Source organism: Phragmites australis, chromosome 8, assembly GCF_958298935.1.
Source record: "Phragmites australis chromosome 8, lpPhrAust1.1, whole genome shotgun sequence".
Taxonomy (NCBI): domain Eukaryota; kingdom Viridiplantae; phylum Streptophyta; class Magnoliopsida; order Poales; family Poaceae; genus Phragmites; species Phragmites australis.
The window spans coordinates 6,627,318-6,651,064 of NC_084928.1; the positions used below are offsets into that span (position 1 = coordinate 6,627,318).

General features: G+C 39.7%; 1 protein-coding gene across 1 annotated transcript in view; it reads right to left on the reverse strand.

Moving 5' to 3' along the window:
* LOC133926468 (heat shock 70 kDa protein, mitochondrial-like) overlaps window positions 1–22,902 on the reverse strand; it is a 31,296-nt gene extending 8,394 nt beyond the window's left edge. Inside the window, exon 1 of the mRNA XM_062372424.1 lies at window positions 22,712–22,902. Within this exon, the coding sequence (XP_062228408.1) occupies window positions 22,712–22,742 (31 nt within the window). The 5' untranslated portion in view covers window positions 22,743–22,902. The remainder of the gene's footprint in view (window positions 1–22,711) is intronic.
* Window positions 22,903–23,747: the final 845 nt, after the last annotated feature.

Genomic DNA, 23,747 nt, shown 5'->3' on the forward strand with positions numbered 1-23,747 from the left:
GTTGCCATTGTTAAATATCTTGGTAAACGAAATTTGGCTTTTAGAGGATCTAGTGAGCAGCTTTACAATGATAACAATGGTAATTTCTTAGCTTGTGTTGAGATGATTGCAGAATTTGATTTGGTAATGCAAGACCACCTTAGGCGCATTCAAAACAATGAAATTCATTATCATTATCTCAGTCACAAAATTCAAAATGAGTTGATTTCTCTTTTGGCTTTCAATGTTACAAATACTATCTTAAAGATTGTCAAAGAGGTCAAATATTTCTCCATTATCCTTGATTGTACCCCTGATGTGAGTCATGAAGAACAAATGACTTTAATAGTTTGATGTGTTAATATGTCTAAGAGGAAAACAAAAATTGACGAGTACTTTCTTGGGTTTTTGAAGGTGGATGACACATCTGGTTTGGGGCTTTTTAATGTATTGCTTGAGTCTATGAAGTCATTTGATCTTAATATTGATGATATAAGGGGTCAAGGTTATGACAACGGTTCAAATATGAAAGGAAAACACCAGGGGGTACAAAAAAGGTTACTTGATATCAATCCAAGAGCTTTGTATATGCTATGTGCTTGCTACAGTCTTAATCTCACTCTTTGTGACATGGCAAAATCATGTGTTAAAGCTATTTCATTTTTCGGTATTGTGCAACGAATATATGTTTTATTTTCTGGTTCTACCAAAAGATGGAAAGTATTACTTGACCATGTTCCAAGTTTGATTGTGAAATCATTGAGCAATACCCGTTGGGAGAGTCGAATCAACAGTGTTAAAGCAATTATATATCAAGCTTCTCATATAAGGTCAGTTTTGTCTGAGTTACATCAAGCTTGTGATACCGAACCCAAGGACAAGAGTGATGCAAAAAATTTATTCGATGTTATTGGTAGCTTTGAGTTTATACTTGGCATGGTTATTTGGTATGATATTTTATTTGCTGTAAATACTGTGAGCAAGAAGTTGCAATCATCATCCATATGCATCGATTCTGCCTTGCACCAAATTGAAGGTATGGTTCAATACTTTGACAAGTACAGAAATGAAGGGTATGCATCTAGTTTGAACATTGCCAAAGACCTTGCATCTGAAATGGGTGTTGAGCCATCGTTTCCAGTAAAACGTCGGGCTCTTAGGAAGAAACAATTTGATGAAATTGATTGCAATGAAGAAATATTGCAAGCCGAGAAGGCATTTGAAGTTAATTACTTTTTGGTCATGGTTGATATGGAAACAACTTCATTGAAAAATAGATTTGAAGAACTCCAAATGTTTCAAGGTATATTCAGGTTTTTACTGAGTTCAAACGCCTTGAAGTCACTGAATAATATTGAACTAACAGATTGCTGCACTAAATTTGCAAAAACTTTCTATCTGCATGGTTCATCTGATGTGGAGTTAAATGATCTAATATCTGAATTAAGGGTTATGCAATTGACTTTACCGGATAGAACAATGTCTGCTATGGAGGTTTTTGAATTTGTTAGAGAAGTGGACTGCTATCCTAATGTTTCTATTGCTTATCGAATCTTATTTACTGTACCTGTGACTGTGGCATCGGCTGAAAGAAGCTTTTCAAAGTTGAAGTTATTGAAGAACTATTTGAGGTCAGTAATGTCTCAAGAAAGGCTAACTGGTTTGGCGACCTTATGCATTGAGAAAAATTTACTAGATGAGATTGATGTTGATACCATCATTAGTGACTTCGCTTCTGTAAATGTTAGAAAAATTGTTTTAGATGATCTCCACAGGTAAAGTTACAATCATATGTAATTTTACTTTGTAAGCTTAGCTACATTCATTGTGTCTAACATGTATAATCATATTCTTATATTTGTTTTAGATTTATGATAAGCTGGCTTCTGATTTCAAGTTGAGTGATGGAGTCGTGATTGCTAATCTTGGTGCTGATAAATACAGAAACTTGACTGAGAAGTATGTCTTTATTTTACTCTATCATATAGTCATATGTTTCGTCTACATCTTGTTTTCTTTATTTATGTTATTGTGTACTGGGATATGCTATTTTTTCCATATGATACATACAACTGCTATTTGTTTGATATAAAAAAATAACACTATTGCTTTGAGCCACTGTGGTACGTAAATATTTCGAAATTTATATTTAATAGGGCCCCATTTTTAATCTCGCCCCGGGCCACCAAAATGTCAGGACCGGCCCTGAGCCCAGATAGCTCTCCAAATTCAAATGCAGCCATAGTTCATCTCAATCATTGTAACCATAAAATTGAATACAAGATTATGAAGAATTAACTTTAATCTAACATGGTAATGGTGAGTATTCCCTGCGAAAATTCCACAGTGGCAATTACCACTCCTCCAAATGAATTCTCTATGTCTTCAGGAGGCAAGGGCGGTACGGTCCTATTCGTCTTCAGACGGTATGGTAACGAGGAAGGAACGGCGACGGGAGGCGGTAGCCGATCAGGAGGCACCGCAACCGGCTACGGGGAATGAGGGCAGTAGCCAGGGAAAGTGGAGACAGGATAGAGAAAGAGGAGGGTGGCATCTTTGGTGCCAGTAGAAGCGTCGAGCGGCTAAAGGGGTTCACTGGTGCTGGGGGTAGCGACCCTGAGGTGGCAAGTGGTGCCTCGTGGAGGGTGGCAGCTGTGTGCGGGGAATTAGGGTTAGGATCATGTGTCTACCGAGGGCTCTTTGGTAGGGCTATCAACAAGCCCAGCTCGAGCGAGCCAGATCGCCTCAAGCTCGAGCTCGATAGAAATCTCAATCCGAGCCTGAGATCTGGGCGATGCAGTCGGGCTCAAGCTTGGCTCGACAAAAGCTCATGAAGGCTCTAACTTGACTCAAGTTGGCTCGCCAGTGGAGGACAACGACGGCGCCAGGGGCGGGGTGAGCTACGGTCCTTTGGCCGATGGCTAGGGTAGTTGGTGTGTGGTGTTCGAGGGGTCAACAAGGTGAGACTTGGTTGGAGAGGCGACCGACGGCGGGATGGGTGGAGCCGCATATCTGTGACATGGGAGCAGAGGCAACGGCTGGCGGTGGGGTCAACCTCCTACTTTTCTTCAGGGAGGCTCAATGGCGCTGCTTTGCAGCGAGCTCCAACGGATTGGAGGGGGAATTGGTAGGGAAGGCGGATTGGACTCGGGGACCGATGGATTCGGGAGAGGAGGCCACCACAACTGGGTAACGGACAGGCCTTGTGAGGAGGCTACTAAGTCATCTTCTTCCTCGGCCTCCGTCTGCTCCATGTATCCCCTTTTATCTGTGCTACCTATCGGTGTAAAGAATATGGAGGTCCCCCTTCGGGAGGGCCCATAACAGCCAGTTTCTACAGGCAATAGTCTTTTCTCCCTGACCAGGGCCCATCACGCGACCAGTCAGCCCCGGCATGACTAGGACCCTTGCCTTCGAAGAACTTGTGAGATCATGTGATGAAAAATTGGTTTGATTTATGAAATTGGCAGAGCAAAGTGATTTAGCATAATAACATTTGGTTGATGTTCATGAGTTGCTAAGATATGCTTGGATAGCATAGTTGGTTTGATGTGTTATCATTAGTTGGGTATGCTTATGTTAGCATGTTGGTTTTGTTTGGAGTTTGTGTGATGTTGCATGAACTGATCTTGAGTCAAGTCGGTAAGGACTTGTACTCGTACTCAATTGTTGTTTGATTCATGTGCAGGTGTTGCTCGAAGGCGAACGTGGTTGATGATGGATCGACGAACTAAGTTTAGGGAGGAACTGAGGTTCGGCGACTAGGTTCAGGAGGAACTGAGGTCATGGTGATCGAGGATGTCATGCGGGACGTTCGAGCTGAGAAAACAACGCATATAGAGATAAGGCTTCGCAATGGACGCAGGAGGCGATCTGATCGTGAGAGGATGTGAAGACTAATTCGTGTTCAAGTCGGAGCAGGCACGAGGGAGTCGTGTGGTGGCTGGACTTGTGACAAGAGTTAGTGTCGGCGACAGACTCTAAGTTGGTTACGTATATACATGTATGCATGGGAGATGTGCATGCATGATTACGTAAGAGTTGTTGGCTAATTAGCTTAATTAGCAGAAGTTGTTTGTCCTCTTGTGATTAGAGGAGGATAGAGACCAGATTGAATACGATAGGAGTTGTAGTTCGATTCTGTCACGTTTGTGCGTGTGGCTATCCTATAAATAGGGAGGTCTGTTGTATTAGGTAGAGTACAACAGAGCATAGAATAGGGCAACACAACGCAGCAGAGAGATAGAGAAACTCGAGAAAGAGAGTTGTTTTGGGATTTCGTGGAAATTCTTGTTGGATGTTTTGGAGAAGCATCTTGAAAACTCATCTATGCAATGAAAATCAAGTTTCGTGAGTTGATGAGTTTCTGATTCAGAATTTTCTCTATGTTCTATATTCTACATGTCTGGTTTTGGTTTTTAGTTAATTTTAAGTGTCTATGAAGTTTCATCTTGGTTTAATCCATCCAAAACCTTGCTATAATATCTAGTGTTTGATTTGAGAAAAATTTGAGTGGATTTGGTTTGTTCTCGAGTAGCTTGTTGTCAACTCAACTAAGTTTTGATCTACTCGATACTGGTTGACACAATCTACTTCTACCAGGAATAAATTTTGATCCACATATCCTATTTACTCGAGACTTGTTGGATTAGTTTTGTATTTGAATCTAGTTTCTGCTGTCCAAATTTGAGAGCAATCCAACCAGCAGATCTTTCTGTACATCATTTTTACTAGAGCGTGTACAATCTGTTTCGAGTGTAATGCCAAGTTTAAATCGAGTTTTGTTTTGGGTGAGTTAATATTTGAATTTGGTTTCTGCAATCATTCACCCCCCCCCTTCTGATTGGGTATTTTGCGCATATTCGATCTTGCAATTGATTTCAGAGCCTTAATCCTTTCTAATTGATCTTAATCGGTAATTAGAAACATGGCTTCAGATAGGTATTCCACAAAACCTTGTGTTTCTTGATGGAGTTAATTTTCAGTTCTGGAAGGCAAAGATGGAGGCCAATATTCAAGCATAGGGCTTTGCAATTTGGGAAAAGGTCTACAAGCCATATGTGGTCCCTGAGAATAATGAAGTGACAACACAGAACATGTCTCATGTGGAGGCGAACAACAAGACAAGGAACCTAATTATCCAAGTCTTGGGAAGGAGTGACTTCGATCGAGTAATTCATCTCAAATCGGCATACAAGGTATGGAAAGCACTATGTGATTATCATGAAGGTTCATCTACTATTAAAGAGGTACGTCAAGTTTTATTTAAGAAAGATTACATGTGTTTTGAGATGAAGCCTGGTGACTCACTAGATGATTTACTTGCTCAGTTTAACAAAATTCTTAGTAATTTGCGTGCTGTTAATATTACATATACTGATGCTGGGAATGCACATCAATTACTAGGAGCTTTAGATATGTCAGTGTGGGAGATGAAAGTTACATATATTAGAGAATCTACTGTCATGAGTTCACTTACATTAGATGTACTTTATTCTAAACTGAAAACTCATGAGCTAGATATTTTTACTAGGAAGAACGTTAATAAATCAATTGCTTTGGTCTCTCAACCCAGTATGTCTCATATTGAATCTTCTTCATCAAGTTTTTCATTATCTTCTATATCTTCATTAACTGATGATCAGCTTGAGTTGATTTCTGAAGAAGATTTAACACTACTTTCTACTCGGTTCTCTAAAGCATTGCAGAATGTGCATATGAGGAAGAGAGGAAGTAGAGATCCTCAAAGTTGCTATGAATGTGGTGATCTCAACCACATTCGTTCCAATTGTCCTAAGCTTACAGATAAAGTATCAAGAGGAGAATGAGAAAAAGAAGTGATCGTTCAACGACAAGAAGAAAAAGAGCTTTTTCAACCGCAAGGTTGTGCATCGAGTTCTTTCAGCGCTCGAACAAGTCAACTTGAGTAACGTTGATTCAGAGAGCAGCGAGGATGACACAACAACTAAGAGCAAGACATTGCGTGATTTGATTGGATTGTGTCCCATGGCAAGCAACAAAGAAAGCTCAACCAAAGATGAACTTGACAGTGATGGTAACTAGGTATTACCTACTTATGATGATATATCTAATGTTGTTGTTCGTCTTGGTACACTCTTAAAGAAACGTAACAAGAAAATTAAGAAACATGATGTTTTAATTGAATCGCTTAATTCTGAAATTGCAAGACTTAAGGCTTTAAATCCTGATGATGATACTTGCAAGTCGTGTGACTTAATTTATTCTGAGCTCACTTCTCTTAGAGATGTTCATGTTTCTAATCTTGAGAAATTTAGAGAAGAAACTTAGAAAAATGAGAAACTTGTTGTGTTAAATTGCAAACATGTTAAAAATGCAAATTGTTCAACGTCTGATTTGCATGATTCAATTTCTTGTTCTAATTGCTCAATTCTTGAATCGAAGTTGCACGATGCTAATACTAGAGTTTCTCAAATAGATAATGACATGATTACCCATGAGGTTCTTTCATGCTTTAACTGTCGTAAACAAAAGAAACCCATAAGTGTTGCTTGTGATAAGTGTCCAGCTTTTTCTAAATAGGTTGATTACTTGAAATGAACTTTAGAACGTTTTTCTAAGGGAAAGAAAAATCTGAACCTGATTTTAGATTCATCTAAGTCAAGTACATGTAAACATGGTTTAGGTTTTGATCCCTATGCTCGTTCTAAAACAAATGCACCCACTATTGTTAGAGCTCTTGGCTGTGGCAAATTTGAAGCTCTTGCTGAATCTGAACCTAAGAAGGTTGTTTTTAAGTCTACTGGATTTTTATCTTCTACAATAATGCAAATATTGCTTCTTCTTCAAAATCCATACATCGGGTTAAGACACTTACACTCATTATGGTAGGGATGGACATTTAGTAGATTTTTGTTTTAGACTAGCTAAACAACAAAAGAAAGAAAAGTCTAAGGCTAGGTCTAATTTACGAAAGGCACGTTTTATCTCTCATGAAGTTGTGACACCTCATTTTGTGCCTCAAGTGAAACAGTCATCACCTTTTACTACTCGTGTAACTCGAGTTGAACTCACTCGAGTTTCTCCAGTTAACTCTACTCGCGCTACTCGTGTCGTTGGTCGAGTGACTTAGTACTGAATTCCTAAAAGCTTTATTACTAACCCCAGTACTGAGCTCTCGACATCTTCTGTTTACTTGTAGGCTTCTTGAGCGAGGAAGGAGAACATTTAGCTAGTCGATTCTGGATGCTCACGCCACATGTCAAGTGATAAAAATTAGTTTTCCTCCCTTGTACATGTATCTCGTGCTGAAAGTGTTACTTTTAGAGATGCTTCTTCTACCTCAATTGTTGCAAAAGGTACATTACAGGTAAATGATAAGTTTATGTTTTAAGGATGTTGCTTTAGTCGAGAACTCAAAATTTAACCTGCTTTTTGTCTCACAAATGATTGATGAATACCTTGTGGTGCGTTTTAAGAAAAATGAATGTAAAGTATTAGATGCTTTAGGTGATCTAGATTTTAGAATCTCACGTTCTGGAAGAGTTTTTAAGGCTGATTTTGATGCATCACCTTCTCCTAAGCTTAGATTCTCTTTGCTAATGTTTCTAAAGATTTATTATTTTGGCATCGTAGACTTGTTCATGTTGGTATAGATCATCTCACTCGAGTTAGTGGTTTAGATCTTATTTGTGGCTTGCCTAAGCTTAAGGGTGATAGTGAGTTAGTTTGTTCTTCTTGTAGACATGGTAAAATACATTCAGGTACACATCCGCCTATTACCATGGTTATGACAAATGCACCGGCCAACTTTTACACCTTGATATTGTTGGTCTTTCTAGAGTACAATCTTTTGGAGGTAAATATGGTATGTGCTTGTTATTGTTGATTCTCTAGATATTCTTGGGTTTACTTCATGGCATCTAAGGATGAAGCTTTTGGTTATTTTAGAAGTTTAGTTTTTAGATTGTCTGTTGATCTCCTAGGATCTTTGAGAGCAATTAGAAGTGATAATGAAACAGAATTTAAAAATTCTTCTTTTGATCTCTTTTGTGCTGAGAAAGGTATAAACATCAATTTTCATCACCTAGAGTTCCTTAACAAAATGGTGTAGTAGAAAGGAAGAATAAAACTCTGGTCGAGATGGCTAGGAACTTGTTAGATGAATTTTCAACTCCTAGAAAATTTTAGGCTGAAGCTATATCTATTGCTTGTTATGTTTCAAACTGTGTTTTCTTAAGATCTAAATTCAGTAAAACTTCATATGAGCTGCGGTTTGGACATAGGCCTAGTGTATCTCACTTTAGAGTTTTTGGCTGCAAGCGCTTTGTGCTGAAATCTGAAAATTTGGATAAGTTTTAATCCAGATCAACAGATGGTATTTTTCTTGGATATCCTGCTCATACTCGTGGCTATCGAGTGCTTGTTTTGGAGACTAACAAAATTGTTGAAACTTGCGAAGTTACTTTTGATGAGGCTAGTCTTGGAACTAGATCAAGTGATGCAGGTACAGGTACACATATTTAGGGGAGTTCAAGAGTATTTTCGTGGATAATAATGAGGTCGATGAGGATGAGATTTTAATTTTGATGATACAATCAGCTGTAGATTCCTTGACATCTTCGACCACTTCAGCTACAATTGGACATCCTTAAGTTACTACATCATCTGTGTGTATTGAAGGAGAAGAAGAGATTGCTTCTCGAGTGACAATTCCTTTGCACATTCAGCGGAGTCATCCAATTGATCAGATGATTGGAGATTTGCATGAGCGAGTCACACGGTCCAGGTTTATTGATTCTAATTCTCATGCTCATTCATCTTTTGTTGCTTCTTTTGAACCTAAAGATATTTCACATACATTAACTAACGAATCTTGGATCAATGTCATGCATGAGGAACTTGAAAATTTTGAACGCAACAAAGTATAGAAGCTTATCGCATCTCCTCCGGGTTATACACTTATTGGTACTAAATGGGTTTTCAAAAATAAACAAAGTGAGGATGGTGTTGTTGTTAGAAACAAAGCTAGATTTGTAGCTCAGGGTTTTACACAAGTAGAAGGGCTAAATTTTGAGGAAACTTTTGCTCCGGTTGCTAGACTAGAATCCATTAGAATTTTTTAGCTTTTGCTGCATCTAAAGGCTTTAGATTATATCAAATGGATGTCAAAAGTGTTTTTCTGAATGGCTACATAAATGAAGAGATTTATGTTAAGCAACCACATGGTTTTGAAAATCCTAAATATCCAGATTATGTATACAAGTTGTCGAAAGCTTTGTATGGTTTAAAACAAGCCCCTAGAGCGTGGTATGATAGGTTTAAAACCTTCTAGCTTGAAAAGGGTTTTGTAACGGGAAAAGTGGACTAGACGTTGTTTGTGCTCAAGCATGGTAATGATCAACTATTTGTTTAGATTTATGTAGATGATATCATTTTTTGTTGTTCTTCCCATGCTTTGGTGTCCCAGTTTTCAGAAAACAATGAGCAGGGAATTTGAGATGAGTATGATAGGTGAACTAACGTACTTTTTGGGACTTCAAGTCAAGCAAACCAAAGAAGGTACTTTTGTTCATCGAAGTAATTATACACAAGACCTTCTACGACGTTTTGAGATGGAAAACAGGAAACCAATCATGACACCTATTAGAGCAACAACGACACTTGATCCTGATGAAGATAGTGAGCCAGTTGATCAAAAAAATATAGAAGTATGATTGAATCATTTTTATATCTCACTGCTTCAAGGCTAGACATACAATTTTCTGTATGCTTATGTGCACGATTTCAAGCTTCTCTACGTGCTTCACATCGACAAGCTGTCAAACGGATTCTAAGGTATCTTAATGGAACTCAAGATTTTAGCGTTTGGCTTTCTGCTTCTTCATCTATTAGCTTAAGAGTTTTTTTCTGATGCTGATTTTGGAGGTTGTAGAATTGATAGAAAAAGTACATCTGGTGCATGTCATTTCTTGGGTAATTCTCTTGTTGCATGGTCATCTAGGAAACAGTCCTCTATTGCACAATCTACTGCTGAATCTGAATATGTAGCTGCTGCTAGTTATTGTTCATAAATTCTTTAGATACTTGCTAGACTTAAATATTATGGGGTTAATTTAGAGAGTGTTTCACTTTTCTGTGATAACATTAGTGCTATAAGTATTGCTAAAAATCTTATGCAACATTCTCGGACTAAACATATTGACATTAGATTTCATTTTCTTAGAGACAATGTTGAAAAAGGAAACATTGAACTTCTTCGTGGGAATACTGAACACCAATTGGCAGACATATTCACAAAACCTTTGGATTCTTCTCGGTTTACTTTTCTTCGGGGGGAACTTGGTGTTATTCATCCCATGGGATTGTTTTGCGGGGGAGTTCTTATATCTTGGAATTTATCAAAGTTTATAAAAATAAAAAAACAATGAAATATGATGAGCATCATATATGATACATATATGATTTTTAAAGCTAGTGCTTATACTACATAGGAGTTTTTGCACTTTCATATCTACATATGTAACTGTGTAGTTTTTTTCATGAATTTTTAAATCGAATAACAACTTAAATTAAATCTTGTCATAGTTAAACTCTCTTGATTGCTTTAATCTTTGATAAAAATGCTATATGTGAAAGAATCAAATAAATAAAAAAGTGCTAAATAATAGTTGATAGATAAAAGATCAAGGAAGTATGCACTGTCGCACTTCTTCTTTTCGAGACTGCTTATTATTGCACTTTGATATGAACTTGGAAGAAGTTATGTATGACCATAATCATTGTCTTAAGCTTATGATTGTCTTTTTGACATAGCCTTGTCATTGTTGGATAGAATAAGGCTGGTGATGCATATATTTCCTTTCAAAAGAATATGAGAAGTTTTTGACATAAAAATTGGCATATTGTTATATGTCTTTTTAATCAAAACAATGACATACTTTTGATATTCATGTTTTTCATAGCATATAAATTGAGAATTCGAGTGATTGAGATGGGAGACCATGCTCTGCAAATAAATCATTAATTATACTTGATAAGTTGTGCTCACACTATATTTTTACATGTTTAGATGGCTTGGTGCAACTATTCTTGATAGTGTGGCTTGGTCCAATATTTGTTATATATGTGGATGAACTCTAATACTCATTGAAATGATTGAAATAACAAGACTTGATTCTCTCTTATGAATTTTTGATGAAATCATTGCCAAAGGGGGAGAGAAAGTTGCTCATTTTTTGAGAGAGTTGCTAGGGGGAGATGGAGTTTTTTTTTACTCTTGTTTTTCTCAAAGGGAGATTTTCTTTAAAGGATTTTTGTTGATCTTTTGATTTTATTTTGCGTTTGATTTTAAAATCAAATCATGTCTGTTAAAAAGTTGCCAATATTCACATGAGGGTTGCCAATGTTTTCATCTAAGGGGAGATTGTGAGATCATGTGATGAAAAATTAGTTTGATTGATGAAATTGGCAGAGCAAAGTGATTTAGCATAATGACATTTGGTTGATGTTCATGAGTTGCTAAGATATGCTTGGATAATATAGTTGGTTTGATGCGTTATCATTAGTTGGGTATGCTTATGTTAGCATGTTGGTTTTTGTTTGGAGTTCGCGTGGTGTTGCATGAAGTGACCTTGAGTCAAGTCAGTAAGGATTTGTGCTCGTACTCGATTGTTGTTTGATTCATGTAGGTGTTACTTGAAGGTAAACGTGGTCGATGACGAATTGATGAACTAAGTTTAGGGAGGAACTGAGGTTCGGCGACTAGGTTTAGGAGGAACTAAGGTCGTGGTGATCGAGGATGTCATGCGGGACATTCGAGCTGAGAAAATAATGCATATAGAGACAAGGATTTGCGATGAACGCAGGAGGCGATCTGATCGTAAGAGGACGTGAAGACTAATTTGTGTTCAAGTCAGAGCAGACAAGAGAGAGTCGTGTGGTGGCTAGACATGTGACAAGAGTTAGTGTCGGAGACGAACTCTGAGTTGGTTACATATATGCATGTATGCATGGGAGATGTGCATGCATGATTACGTAAGAGTTGTTGGCTAATTAGCTTAATTAGCGGAAGTTTTTTGTCCTCTTGTGATTAGAGGGGATAGAGACCAAATTGAATACGACAGGAGTTGTAGTTCGATTCTATCATGTTTGTGCGTGTGGCTACCCTATAAATAGAAAGGTCTATTGTATTGGATAGAGTACAACAGAGCACAAAACAAGGCAGCACAACGCAGCAGAGAGATATACATGGTAATTGTTAATTAGATTACAATGTGCTGATCTATACATGGTAGTTAGAATCATCATCATATCAGAATCAACACCAACATGATAGTGCCTGATATTGAGCGAATTTTGTTGCCGTTGTTATTGTGCCAGATTTTGCAACCGAACTCCAACAGAATCACGCTCGATCAAGAGCCGGAGATCCAGACTCGATCGTTGCGGTGTCAAGCGTAGATAGAGATATTCCAACACCCTCCGCGGTATCAACTGTGAGCATCACGTATGTTGGGACTAGACCAAAAATCCTGGAACACCGTAGTTAGCAAACCCTTGGTTAAGATGTTCGCGTATTGGAGAGTCGTAGGGACGTTTAGAACACGAACATCCCCTAGAGCAACCTGAACAAAATGCAGGTCGATCTCCACATGTTTGGTCCGTTAATATTGGATCGAGTTGGTGTAGAGGTACACCACACTAATGTTGTCGCAGTAGATGATGGTTTCCCTTGTCAGCAGACGATGGAGCTTAGCTAGAAACTAGCGCAACCAGCAAGCTTTGGCAACAACGTTGGTGACTTCGCGATACTCGGCTTCAGCATTGGAGCGGGAGACAGTGTGTTGTCGCTTGGAGGACCAGGAGATCAAGTTGTCACCAAGGAAGATGCAGTAGTCGAATGTAGACTTGCGAGTGTCAGGGTAGCCGACCTAGTCGGTGTCGGAGTAGGTGACAAGGTCGTGGGAGGAACCACGAGACAACTGCAAACCATGACCTAGGGTGCCTTTGGTGTACCTCAGAATACGCTTGATCAACTGAAAGTGTTGCAAACGTGGATCATGCATTTGGAGGCACACCTACTGAACAACATGCATGATGTCAGGGTGGATGAATGTGAAGTACTGGAGGGCACCTGCAAAACTCCTGTACATCATCGAGTTGGAGACCAGATTGCCTGTCGAAGCAGATAGCTTAGAGCGAGCTTCAATGGGCATGATGCACGGGTTACATATAGACATGTTGGCCTACCACAAATCTTCGGTGGCGTATTTCTCTTGGGAGAGAAGAATACCACTGGAGGTTCGTCACACCGAGATATCGAGGAAGTAGTGGAGGGAGCCCAAGTCGGTCATCGCGAACTCGTGGCGGAGGACAGTGATTATTCGTTGAAGCAGAGCCATGCTGGATGCTGTAAGCAGTATGTAGTTGATGTATAACAGCAGGTATGTGATGTCTACATTGTTGTTGTAGATGAAGAAGGAGGAATACTTCTTATAGCCATGAAATTTGATAGAGACAGCAAAGGTCTGAAACCAGCTGTACCACACATAGGGGCCTTACTTGAGGTTGTAGAGGGAATATTGAGCTGACAAACGTGGTGTGGCTTCTTGATGTCGACGAAGCCGGATGACTGCTGGGAGTAGACTGTCTTGTCAAGCTTCCCGTTCAAGAAGGAATTCTTGACGTTGAGTTGGTGAATAGGACAGTCGTTGCAGACGGCGAGGGAGGGCACCGCATGGATGGTGGTGGGCTTGATAACGGGGTTGAAGTTCTTGTCGTAGTTGATGCCGGGCTGTTGGGAGAAGCTGCAAAGGACCCAGCACGCCTTGTAGTGGGTGAGCATACTGTCGGAGTTGTACTTGTGGTGGAAGATCCACTTGCTGGAGATGATGTTAGCGCACGGAGGAGGAGCCACCAGGTCCCAAGTGTTGTTGGTGGAGAGGGTGGAGAACTCGTTGATTATCATGGCACGCCAGTGAGGATCGTTGAGAGCGTCACAATAAGTCTTCGATAGGGGAGACACAATCGTGACGGTTGGGTTGAGGTCGAAGACTTGCTTGGGCATGTGAATGATGTATTTGTCGTGCGTGAGCATTGGATGGTCATTGTCGGGGGGGGGGGGGGGAGGAGGACCGCCTCTTGACCGCCATCCACCACGCTGGCAGCCGCGTCACCGCCAATGGTGCCCATGCCACTAGCTGCTGCCACGCCAGGGCATTCTAGAAAGCCACCCCTTGTCACCGCACATCGCCGCATGTAGACTTGTAGAGGAGGGCACCATCGGCGATGGTGCCACTAAGAGGACTGAGCCAATGACTGTCGTGATGAGGAGCACCTGCGAGTCATTTGTATAAAAGATAGAATACACACTGGGTGGAACTGACGTGCGTGAAGCAAAGAGAAAAGTTGCTTTGTCAAAAATCACGTGTCGGGATATTATGATGCAATGAGTGGCAAGGTTTAAGTAGTGGTAACCCTTCTAATATTTTGGGTAGTCAAGAAAGACACATTTAGTGGAGCGAGGAGCAAGCTTGTGTCATGGTGTCAAAGAGGTTGGGGTAGCAACAAAAGCCAAAGACTTTGAGATGATCATATTTGAAAAGATCACCATACAAAGCCTAATATGGTGTTGATGAGTGGATAGTTTTTGTGGGATGATGATTTATAAGGTAGGTGGTAGTGTGGAGAGCCTCGACCCAGTAGGTGGGTGGGAGAGAGGCCTGAAAAAGGAGGGAGCGTAGGATGTCATTGGTGGTGTGGATGATACAATCGACTTTTCCATTTTGTTGAGAGGTGTGAGGGTACGAGAGATGAAGGTGGATACCGTGGGCAAGCAGGAAGTCTTGGGTGGCATGGTTGTCAAACTCGCATCTGTTATTGCACTGTATATTCTACATTGAGTTGTGGAACGGGTTAGTGACATATGCATGAATTTTCTTAAGGAAAGAAGAGTATTAGATTTGAGTTTGAGATAAAAAGTCTAGGTGTAATGAGTAAAATCATCAAGCAACAATAAATAATATTTGAGAAATTTAGGTTTATGCAGGGCAGTGTTGATTGCAGTTTTGGTTTCTCCCATAGCTTTTGTAATTATTTGGTTCATGCCACTGATTTCAAAATTTGTTAGGCTCATGCCACTAGTTGGACTGAACCAGTAGTATAAACCGAACAAGTTTTCGGTCCAAACTCGCCAACTAGTGGCATGAACCGAAGAATTTTTATGAACTAGTGGCATGAACCTAATATTCAAAAAGCAGTGGCAAAAACCAAAACATAATTGAACCAGTGACATAATTCAAGAACATTTGGTCCAACAGAGTACACGAGATGGATCGATCCTCCTGTTCTACAGTATATCCAAGATTGCATCCACCACCTCCAAGACCGTATTTTTGACTTGTAGCGGAAGATTTACGATATGCCAAGTCCTCCTATCATACAGCTCAAGGACCCTACTGTATGCATCAATCCATGGTACCCATGCCCGTGCCACAAAACGACTCCTCCTCCTCCTTCGCCGCCGCCAGCGCAATATGGTGGTGGAGCATATTGAGAGTCAGGATGTTCCTCGCAGTTCACTCTAAGTCCATACGATTAGAAGACTGTTATGATGGAGGGGAAATGTCCCTATTGCAATTTCTATAGCGTACATTCGATCGATGGCATTTTACATTCCCTAAGATATGTTAGGCATAACTCCGGTACACCACTAGATGTATCGTATATGCCATTGTAATTTAAGTTGAGCATGTTTATTATGTTACTTATGCAATGCTCGGGGTATGACTCTATGGTCAGAATAGCAGTACTAACAAAAATGTAATAGATAAAAGATAATATGGCATTGACAATAAGATAGTAGCAATAACATAGAATAATAAGGTACTATAAAGTCATAACTGTTACAATAAAGGTACTACAAATAGGCTAACTAAATACATCAATAGAGTAACCTAAAAACAACAAAAAAAACTTGGATACCAGCAATGGGTGCCTAAGGCAAAAAAAATTGCGCTTCAGGACATCCTTTCCAGGTTTAGACAGCAATAGGTACTTATCAATTTCATAATAAGTCACTGGGTTCCTTCCAGCAATGGTCTGAAGAATCATGGTAGATTGTCATATGATGCTTCGTAGATCCCGGACCTCATTTCAATTGCCTTCTTCTTCGCCCTCCAAGCTTTGTTGTAGTTGATAGTGTACTGGTACTGTTCCTCAATTGCATTGATTATGCATCCCGGTTCCTAGTTCAGGTTGTTCATAATCTAGGCATACATGACAGTGGTAACAAAGGCTGATGTTAGGTTCCTGTGGCTCAGCTCAAGCTCATCAAGCGTGCAATTATGGTCCACCACAATCGACACTTACTAGTAGTCAATGCATTTCCCCTTGAAGTCGTGCACCCGCCACAGGCAACCATCCTTCACGCCCTTCACGTACTTCACATCATACTCCTTCCTGCTAGACTTCACAACAACAAACTGTCGTTGAAGCGATGTCACTCATTGAATCACAACATCCTTCATGGCCTGACTGGTAGGGTACCTAGCCCCCTCGGTCACCTCATTCTGAGTATACTCCCACGCCACCTGATTCCTTTCATTCACCACTAGGTTGTTAAAATTCGGATTGTTCCAGTCCACAGGGACAAGAGTATTGTTCTCATCATTCAACATGTCATACTCAAGAGCTTTGTTGGCCTCAGGATCATCCCGCTCCATCTGTTCAATTAAACCAGGGATGCGTTCCCCCTCGTCCGCATCACCAGTGGGTTCAATCGGAACAGCCAATGACTACCCAACATCCGATTCGCCAATCTCTTCTTCCTGTACCTCATCACCCCCTCCTCCTCCACATGCCCTCCACCCTGCATCTCCCCAACTTCCTCCCTGTTCTTCCATTTACACTACATCCTGCACGTACATTCTCCAAACCTGGTAGCCCTGAGCAGGTACACTTCCCGGTGATACCATCAATCCTACAGTTGCCCACAATGCTAATTGTTATCTTTTGAGCATCGGGGTCTATTTTGAAACCCCGCATCAACTAATCGTACAAATGCTCGACACTCTTATGCATAAGTCTGGATATACCCTTATCTATTGACTCAAACATTGACAGCACTACCCCTTCCAAACCATAAAAAATGTCATTGTCCCAAAAAAAATCCTAAACTACCACTTATCCAACATACATGTCAATGACCGATAAAAAACTCTACCATTATTACGAGTATGGATCACTATATTCGATACATTTACAACTACATAACATAAAAATAACATATGTAAACCTACTATGCAAACCTACATCTAACAATGCAAAAAATGCTTAAAAACAAGGTCCAACATTTACTCCACATTGCAAAAAATAGATCTAACAACACTACATCTAATATCACTAAATCTTATATCTATTTGCTAAGTTATGTCTAAACTTACATCTCATTGCTAAACTATGTCTAAATTTTAGATCTAATTCTGAACCTATATCTAAATAGTACATCTAATTGCTAACCTATGCCTACATACTAGATCTAATTGCTAAATTATGTCTAAAGCTATATATGTATTCTACACTATGTCTAAACCTAGATCTAAGTGAAAGTGCATTTAGGCCTCTAAGTGGGTTTTGGTGATAATGACAAATAATTAAAGAACTAATGTGGGTTATGAAGTATGGACAGGTGTGATTCCATCAAGTAAAAATTCGACGCATGGTGATCCCTAAAGGAAAAAGGAAAGCGGCACATGGATCTCATAGTTTTAAATTCTTTTATCATTTTGAAATTGAGTTTAGTATACCGTACTATTAAGGGGATATGAAATTACTTGTTTGCATAGAAACAATGCTCAAGAGAACTAACAAACCCATGAGAGACATCGAACACAAGTCTTGCACCCTTATTAGCTCTAATTCTTTTGAACTGAGAAAATGCAGAGGGTCCGCATAACTGTGCGGAGAGTCCGCACTTTAGCTACTTTGGGTTAACTGCGGAGGGTCCGCACGTTCTAGGAGTAACAACTAGTTTTTGAGAGTGGAGTATTTATACTCCACACCTTTTCAATCCAATAATAACCATGCATTCATTTTCGACCTAACCTGAGACAAGAAGCTCTAGTTCATTCAAAGGTCCCCTCTCCAATCCCCTTTGTGATTCTTGATGAAATCTTTGGTAGGATTGAGTGAGAGAAAGGAGTAGTGCTAGTGAAATACAAATCCATCCTTTAAGTACTCGTTTTCTTCGTCAAGCCGATGATTTCGTGTTTGTTACTCTTGGTGGTTCATCCACCTAGACGGCTAGACGTCGCCCATCGAGCTCTCAATCTTGTGGTGAGCCACGGGAAATTTGTATTACCCCTGCAATTGAGTAAGTAACCCTAACTTGATCTTTTTGTCACTTGGGTGAGAAAATGGTTGAAAGAGATCCAACTATTTGTGAGCTCCTCAACGGAGACATAGACACTTCTTAGTGGAGTGATCGAACTTTAGTGAATAAATCTTTGTGTCTCATTTATCAATTTATTGTGATTTGTTCTAGTCTCTAGTTTCCATTGATTTTTAGGGTTTCAACCCGACCTATCTCTTTGTAAGGTTTGAGCTACAGGTACTTGAATATACAAGTTGAAAAACAACCTCTGGTGCTTGGGAATTTGTGGATTTTATACTCGTTGTCTTTGCATAGGCATCAATTTAAGTTTTCTCTAGAAAGTCTAGAGTATCCGCATATTTTTGCAGAACCTTCGCATATCTGCGGAGGTTCCGAACAAATCTACGGAGAGTCCGCATTTGTTTAATCCGCTATATTCAGATTGTTAAATTTTTAGATTTCGCCTATTTACCTCCTCCTCTAGGTAACATTTCACTAAGTTTTAACCTATGTTTAAATCTAGATCTAAATTCTAATATATATTTAAATCTAAATCTAGTAGCTAGCCTAATTGGTTTGTAAAAAAAAATCGAAGGATAAAATTTACCTTTTTTTAGCAAGGCTTGGCCTCCTTTTCCCCTCTCCTCCCCTCCCCTCTCCTTTCCTCTCCTCCTCTCTACTCTCATCTCTCTTATGTCTTTTGGACGCAGGAGCAACAAAAGGTAAACCCCCTGGCACGCGACGCTTTATATAGGAAAAGGTATCGCTCGTTCAACGGGCAACACCTTTTCCAATGGGCCCGCTGTTGCATAGACGCTCCTGCCGCCCTTACAACGGGCAGTGTCGCTAGTTGGTTGGGTGACACCTTGGCGTGGCAGCCACGTCAGCCTCCAAATTTAATTCCCAATCATTTTCACGTGGGGCCTACAAGGTGCCGCCTGTTGGATGGGTGACATCTTGCTGTCGTTATTTCAATGGGCGACAATATTTTAGATATGCTATTTTTTGAAATGGACGTGTAGTTTTGTAAATATTGAAAAAAGTATAAATAAAAATTTTTGGAGGGAAACATCAGGCGCTCTTGGGCTGGAGCACGCTAGAGTGGGTGCAGAAACAAGGGGAGAAGGAAGAGAAAAGAGGAATTTTTTATTTTTATTTTTTAATATTTACAAAAATCTATGTTTATTTTAAAATATTATATATTTAGGTTACTGTAACCTATCGAATGGGTGACAACAATATGTTGTCCATCCAACTACTAACACTTTTAAAAAAACATTACGTTCTATTGCTCTTAAAATTCAAAATAGTCATAAAAAATTCTAAAAAAATATATGTTAGAGAGAATACTACGATCTAATTGACTGTGTATAATAAAATTTATCTTTTTTGTTTATCATTGTAAAAATAATTGTTTGAGATAAAATTTTTTGAGATAGATTATAGCATCCTTTATAATATTTTTTAGAATTTTTTATGACTATTTCGATAGTGTTTTGAATTTTGAAAGCAAATGAAATGTAATGTTTTTTTAAATTTTTTAAGCTGTCGTTCGTTGGAAGTGCAACATATTTTTTAAAGGTATCATCTGTTGGAAGGGCGACAAGCGACGGTAACGTAGGTATACAATATTTTGAAATAAGTCTGTATTTTTGCAAATATTAAAAGTAAAAATAAAAAATTCGGGAAAAGAGCTGGGGGCAAACAGGCTACGGGTGTGCAGTTGATTTTCTAATTGTTTTGCAATATAAATATATAATTAAATTCCAGAAATTCAAATGAGTTTGATCCCGTGGTTCAACAATTATGGGGATTGTAACACATATATTAGTTGGTCTCGGGAACCTACTATTCAATTTAGTGATTTTATCTCTTACCATTTGCACGCAGTAAATCCATGGATGTACTTTCCAAAATTCCAATTTTCAGAAAGGGCCTAGAATATTCAGGGAATAGTCCTGAAATCATAATCAGGATATTTAACAAATTTTATTTGATTTCCAAATTTTGGGATGTTACAAATAACATTCACATACGCAACTCTTTTTATGTACATCAGGCAGCAGATCGCACCATTGAACACCGGATGGCCTTTTATGTTCAAAATGTATTTATAGTTAACAAGTAGCTGAGAAACCACCAATGCTAGATTTCGCTTAGGTCTTTAGATGGATGCAACAAACCTAGGCAAACCCACCAAAACCAGCTGACACATGACAATATCAACCAATACTAGGTTTCCTTGGTGTGCTGTTTCTTCCACTGATCAACTGCAAGTCCAGCAGCAACACTAAGTGTCATTATTGCCCCAGCTACGACTACACTACTGTTCCTTACAGTTTGTCTCAACTTCTCCATTCCCTCGGATAGCATGCCAACAGAGGTCTTAGAACGGGCATTGCTCTTCATTATATGCCTGTAAACAACAGAGTCCTGAAACAAAAACACCAACATCAAAATCTTTTCAGCGCAAAATAAAACAGGTCCAAAGGCAAACACAAGTGAAAGACACCAACTCCAAGTTGAATAAAAATATACACATATGATAAGAGGAAACTAGGCCAGTGCTGAGTTTGTCTTTACTAGAGCACCGCACACACTTTTAATGGTGAAGGGAGTATCCAAGATAAGAAAAATAATAGGGATGCACATAAGTTCCAGTTATTGTGACGAATTGAATATAAAAAGAAGTACAAACATACACAGGGCATCGTTTAGTTGATACCATACAATAAGAAACAACTATATATACTTTCACTTTATGACATTTAATTTGATTTGTTAAAGGAAAATCAATCACTGGAAAGAATGTTTATATTAATTCTAGCTTAAAATGAGATGCCAAGTCCCTCCAAATGGAGGACAAGCACCCTGATGGACTAACAACAATAACAGGCTCAGGCTCCTTTCCACCACCTTTTCTCACAGGCTACTTTTACTTAATTCTAAATTTTCTCAAAACATGCCCTAAGTCAGTTTAGTAATGAATTTGATTATAGCTAGAAAGACGCTATTTCTTGTTAGATCAGTGCACTTCCATTGTAAGGGTTGTGGGCCCCAATCTTGTAGTTGACTGGTGTGTACAGGAGAAGGTGCACACCACGCTGGCTGTCTAATCAGGCCTTGCAGGCAGCAGCCTTAGTTATTATTCATTAGTTTTTGCTGTTCATTTTAATCAGCAGATAAGATCTCATTGTTAGGCATATCTTATCCTTAAGTTAGATTGTTCGGTGGGAATGTTAGGAGCCCTACAGGAGAGCATTCTGATGGCTCACTCAAGGCAAGCAAAGAAAGAAAAGAGATCATCCCTTATCTCTAGTCCCTCTTTTGTCCTCAAGCAAGCCACTGCGGCCTGGCTGTCCCTTGGTGGTGTGCACCCATACTGGTCAAGGATCATTAAACACGTCTTTGGGTAAATTTAGTTGATATGATTCTAAACATAGTATGCCCCTGGCAATGGGAAAGAAGGCAAGAACCCTTCATAACATAGGGCAGGCCAATTTTGTATCACAAAAAATGTGATCTGAAGCTCAATTGATGGGTTTTGCATAACTTGCAAGCTGTTCTGATATAAAAAACTGTAAAGGTAGCTGTTCTGATATCTACTCTTAGGGCTTAATTTTAAAATAAACCTACTTGAGTGTATACGTTTCTTGCTAATAATTTGCATCTATTATGAAGGTGTAAGCAAGCAATGTTATGCATCAGAAGAACTAAACAACAAATGTGCACATAATTTAAGAGAAGCGGGGAGTCAAAACGTTGCAAAGGGGATCAGCAGACTAACCGGGGGGTATAAAGGTGAAGAGAGGGAGTATTGGAGGTTATCCGCAATTGTTCTATGGACATCATTCGCGTATTCATCCCACTTTTTAAGGGCATCAGGGTCATTGAGGAAGTGGTGACGCATCCTCTCCGACTGGATCCTCAACTTATGAAGCGCATGGGGCATACGCTGGTATACCCTTTTCTGCTGAGCGCATCTCCATTCGAACTCCTCTTTGCTCATGCCACACCGGGGGTCATAATTATTCTGTACATCGAAGAAATCAACATTGTGACTAAGATTCAACCATCCTGCAAAGTCCCAATTGTTTCAAAGTATATGAGAGCACATTACCAGTTCATTGTTGCAGCTGTCGTCGTTGCCATCTTCTACAGAAATTTGGAAGTAAAAGAGCTTATGAGAGACATGAACTGGATAAAAACAAGCACTATGATTGTTGATTGGTCATGCACATACTACAATAGCATTCCTAGCTATGTTCTGCAACATACATTAACAGTTTTACAGGGACACGCGCGTCCAAAAATTTGTTTGCCGCGTCGGATGCGTTTAGAAGTGTCCAATGCAGGGGAGAAGAGGAGGAGGAGACGGACCTGCAGCACGTCTTCGCGCACCGGCGGCCATCTCCTTTCACCGGCCGCCGCCCAGATCCAAGCCGCGGGGAGAAGAGGAGACGACGGCTGGCGAGGAAAGGAGGAGGAGGCGGCGGCGGGGGAGAGGAAGCGGCGGCGGCGGCGGCGACGGCGACGGAGAGGACTCGGGAGGGGGGGGGGTGGTGGGAGATGAGTGCGTGATGTGTGCGGCTGGCGAGCCGGCTGGATGAGTTAGGGTGTGCGGCTGCCGGGCCGGCTGGACGGGGATGGGCCAACAAAATGAGTAAATGACGGCCCATTTTACGTTTATTTTTTTTATTTTCTTTTTAGCCTAATCTAGTGTATTGATTGTAAATTAGAACTATGATTTTATTTTTCCTTCTAATTTATTAAAGAAGAGTTAGATCTCTATGTCATACATATCTTTTATGTATATACTTGGGTTTAAAACATAAAAATTTAAAAATAATAATATATATTAGAAGAATCCTTGAATCATATATTCTCGAGTTTGCCGAGTTGGACACCCGCACCTATGTTGGACTCCGACTCCCGCACATGTGTCCCAGTAACACTGCATACATAAGATGCATTGAAAAACTAATAGGCTGTGAGACCCGAACAATTAAGTTTTAACGAAAATGACCATAAAAAATAGTAGGTTCCATTAGGCAGCACCGATACGGATACGAGTATCGGTATCGAACCGATATAGATACTGGGATATGTCTTTTTCTACAAAACCTAATATGTGGATACGTTTTACTTTTTAAAAAAACATTAATTAGTTACTCCCATGTTCAGAGACGGAGCTTAGGCCAGGCCAACCTGGACCGTGGCTCCATCAGCTTTTTTGCCAAAAAAAACTTTTTAAACACCGGGTATGCAGCCAGTGGGCCAATTTTGTTTAGGTTAGAGCCCATTTGACTCCAGCTGCCTGTCGGTTAGAACATACGCTCCTAGCTACGTAACAAAATAGAAAATTATTGTCTTGTCAATAGCTTGCTAGTATATATTAATTGTAAAATTGTAGATA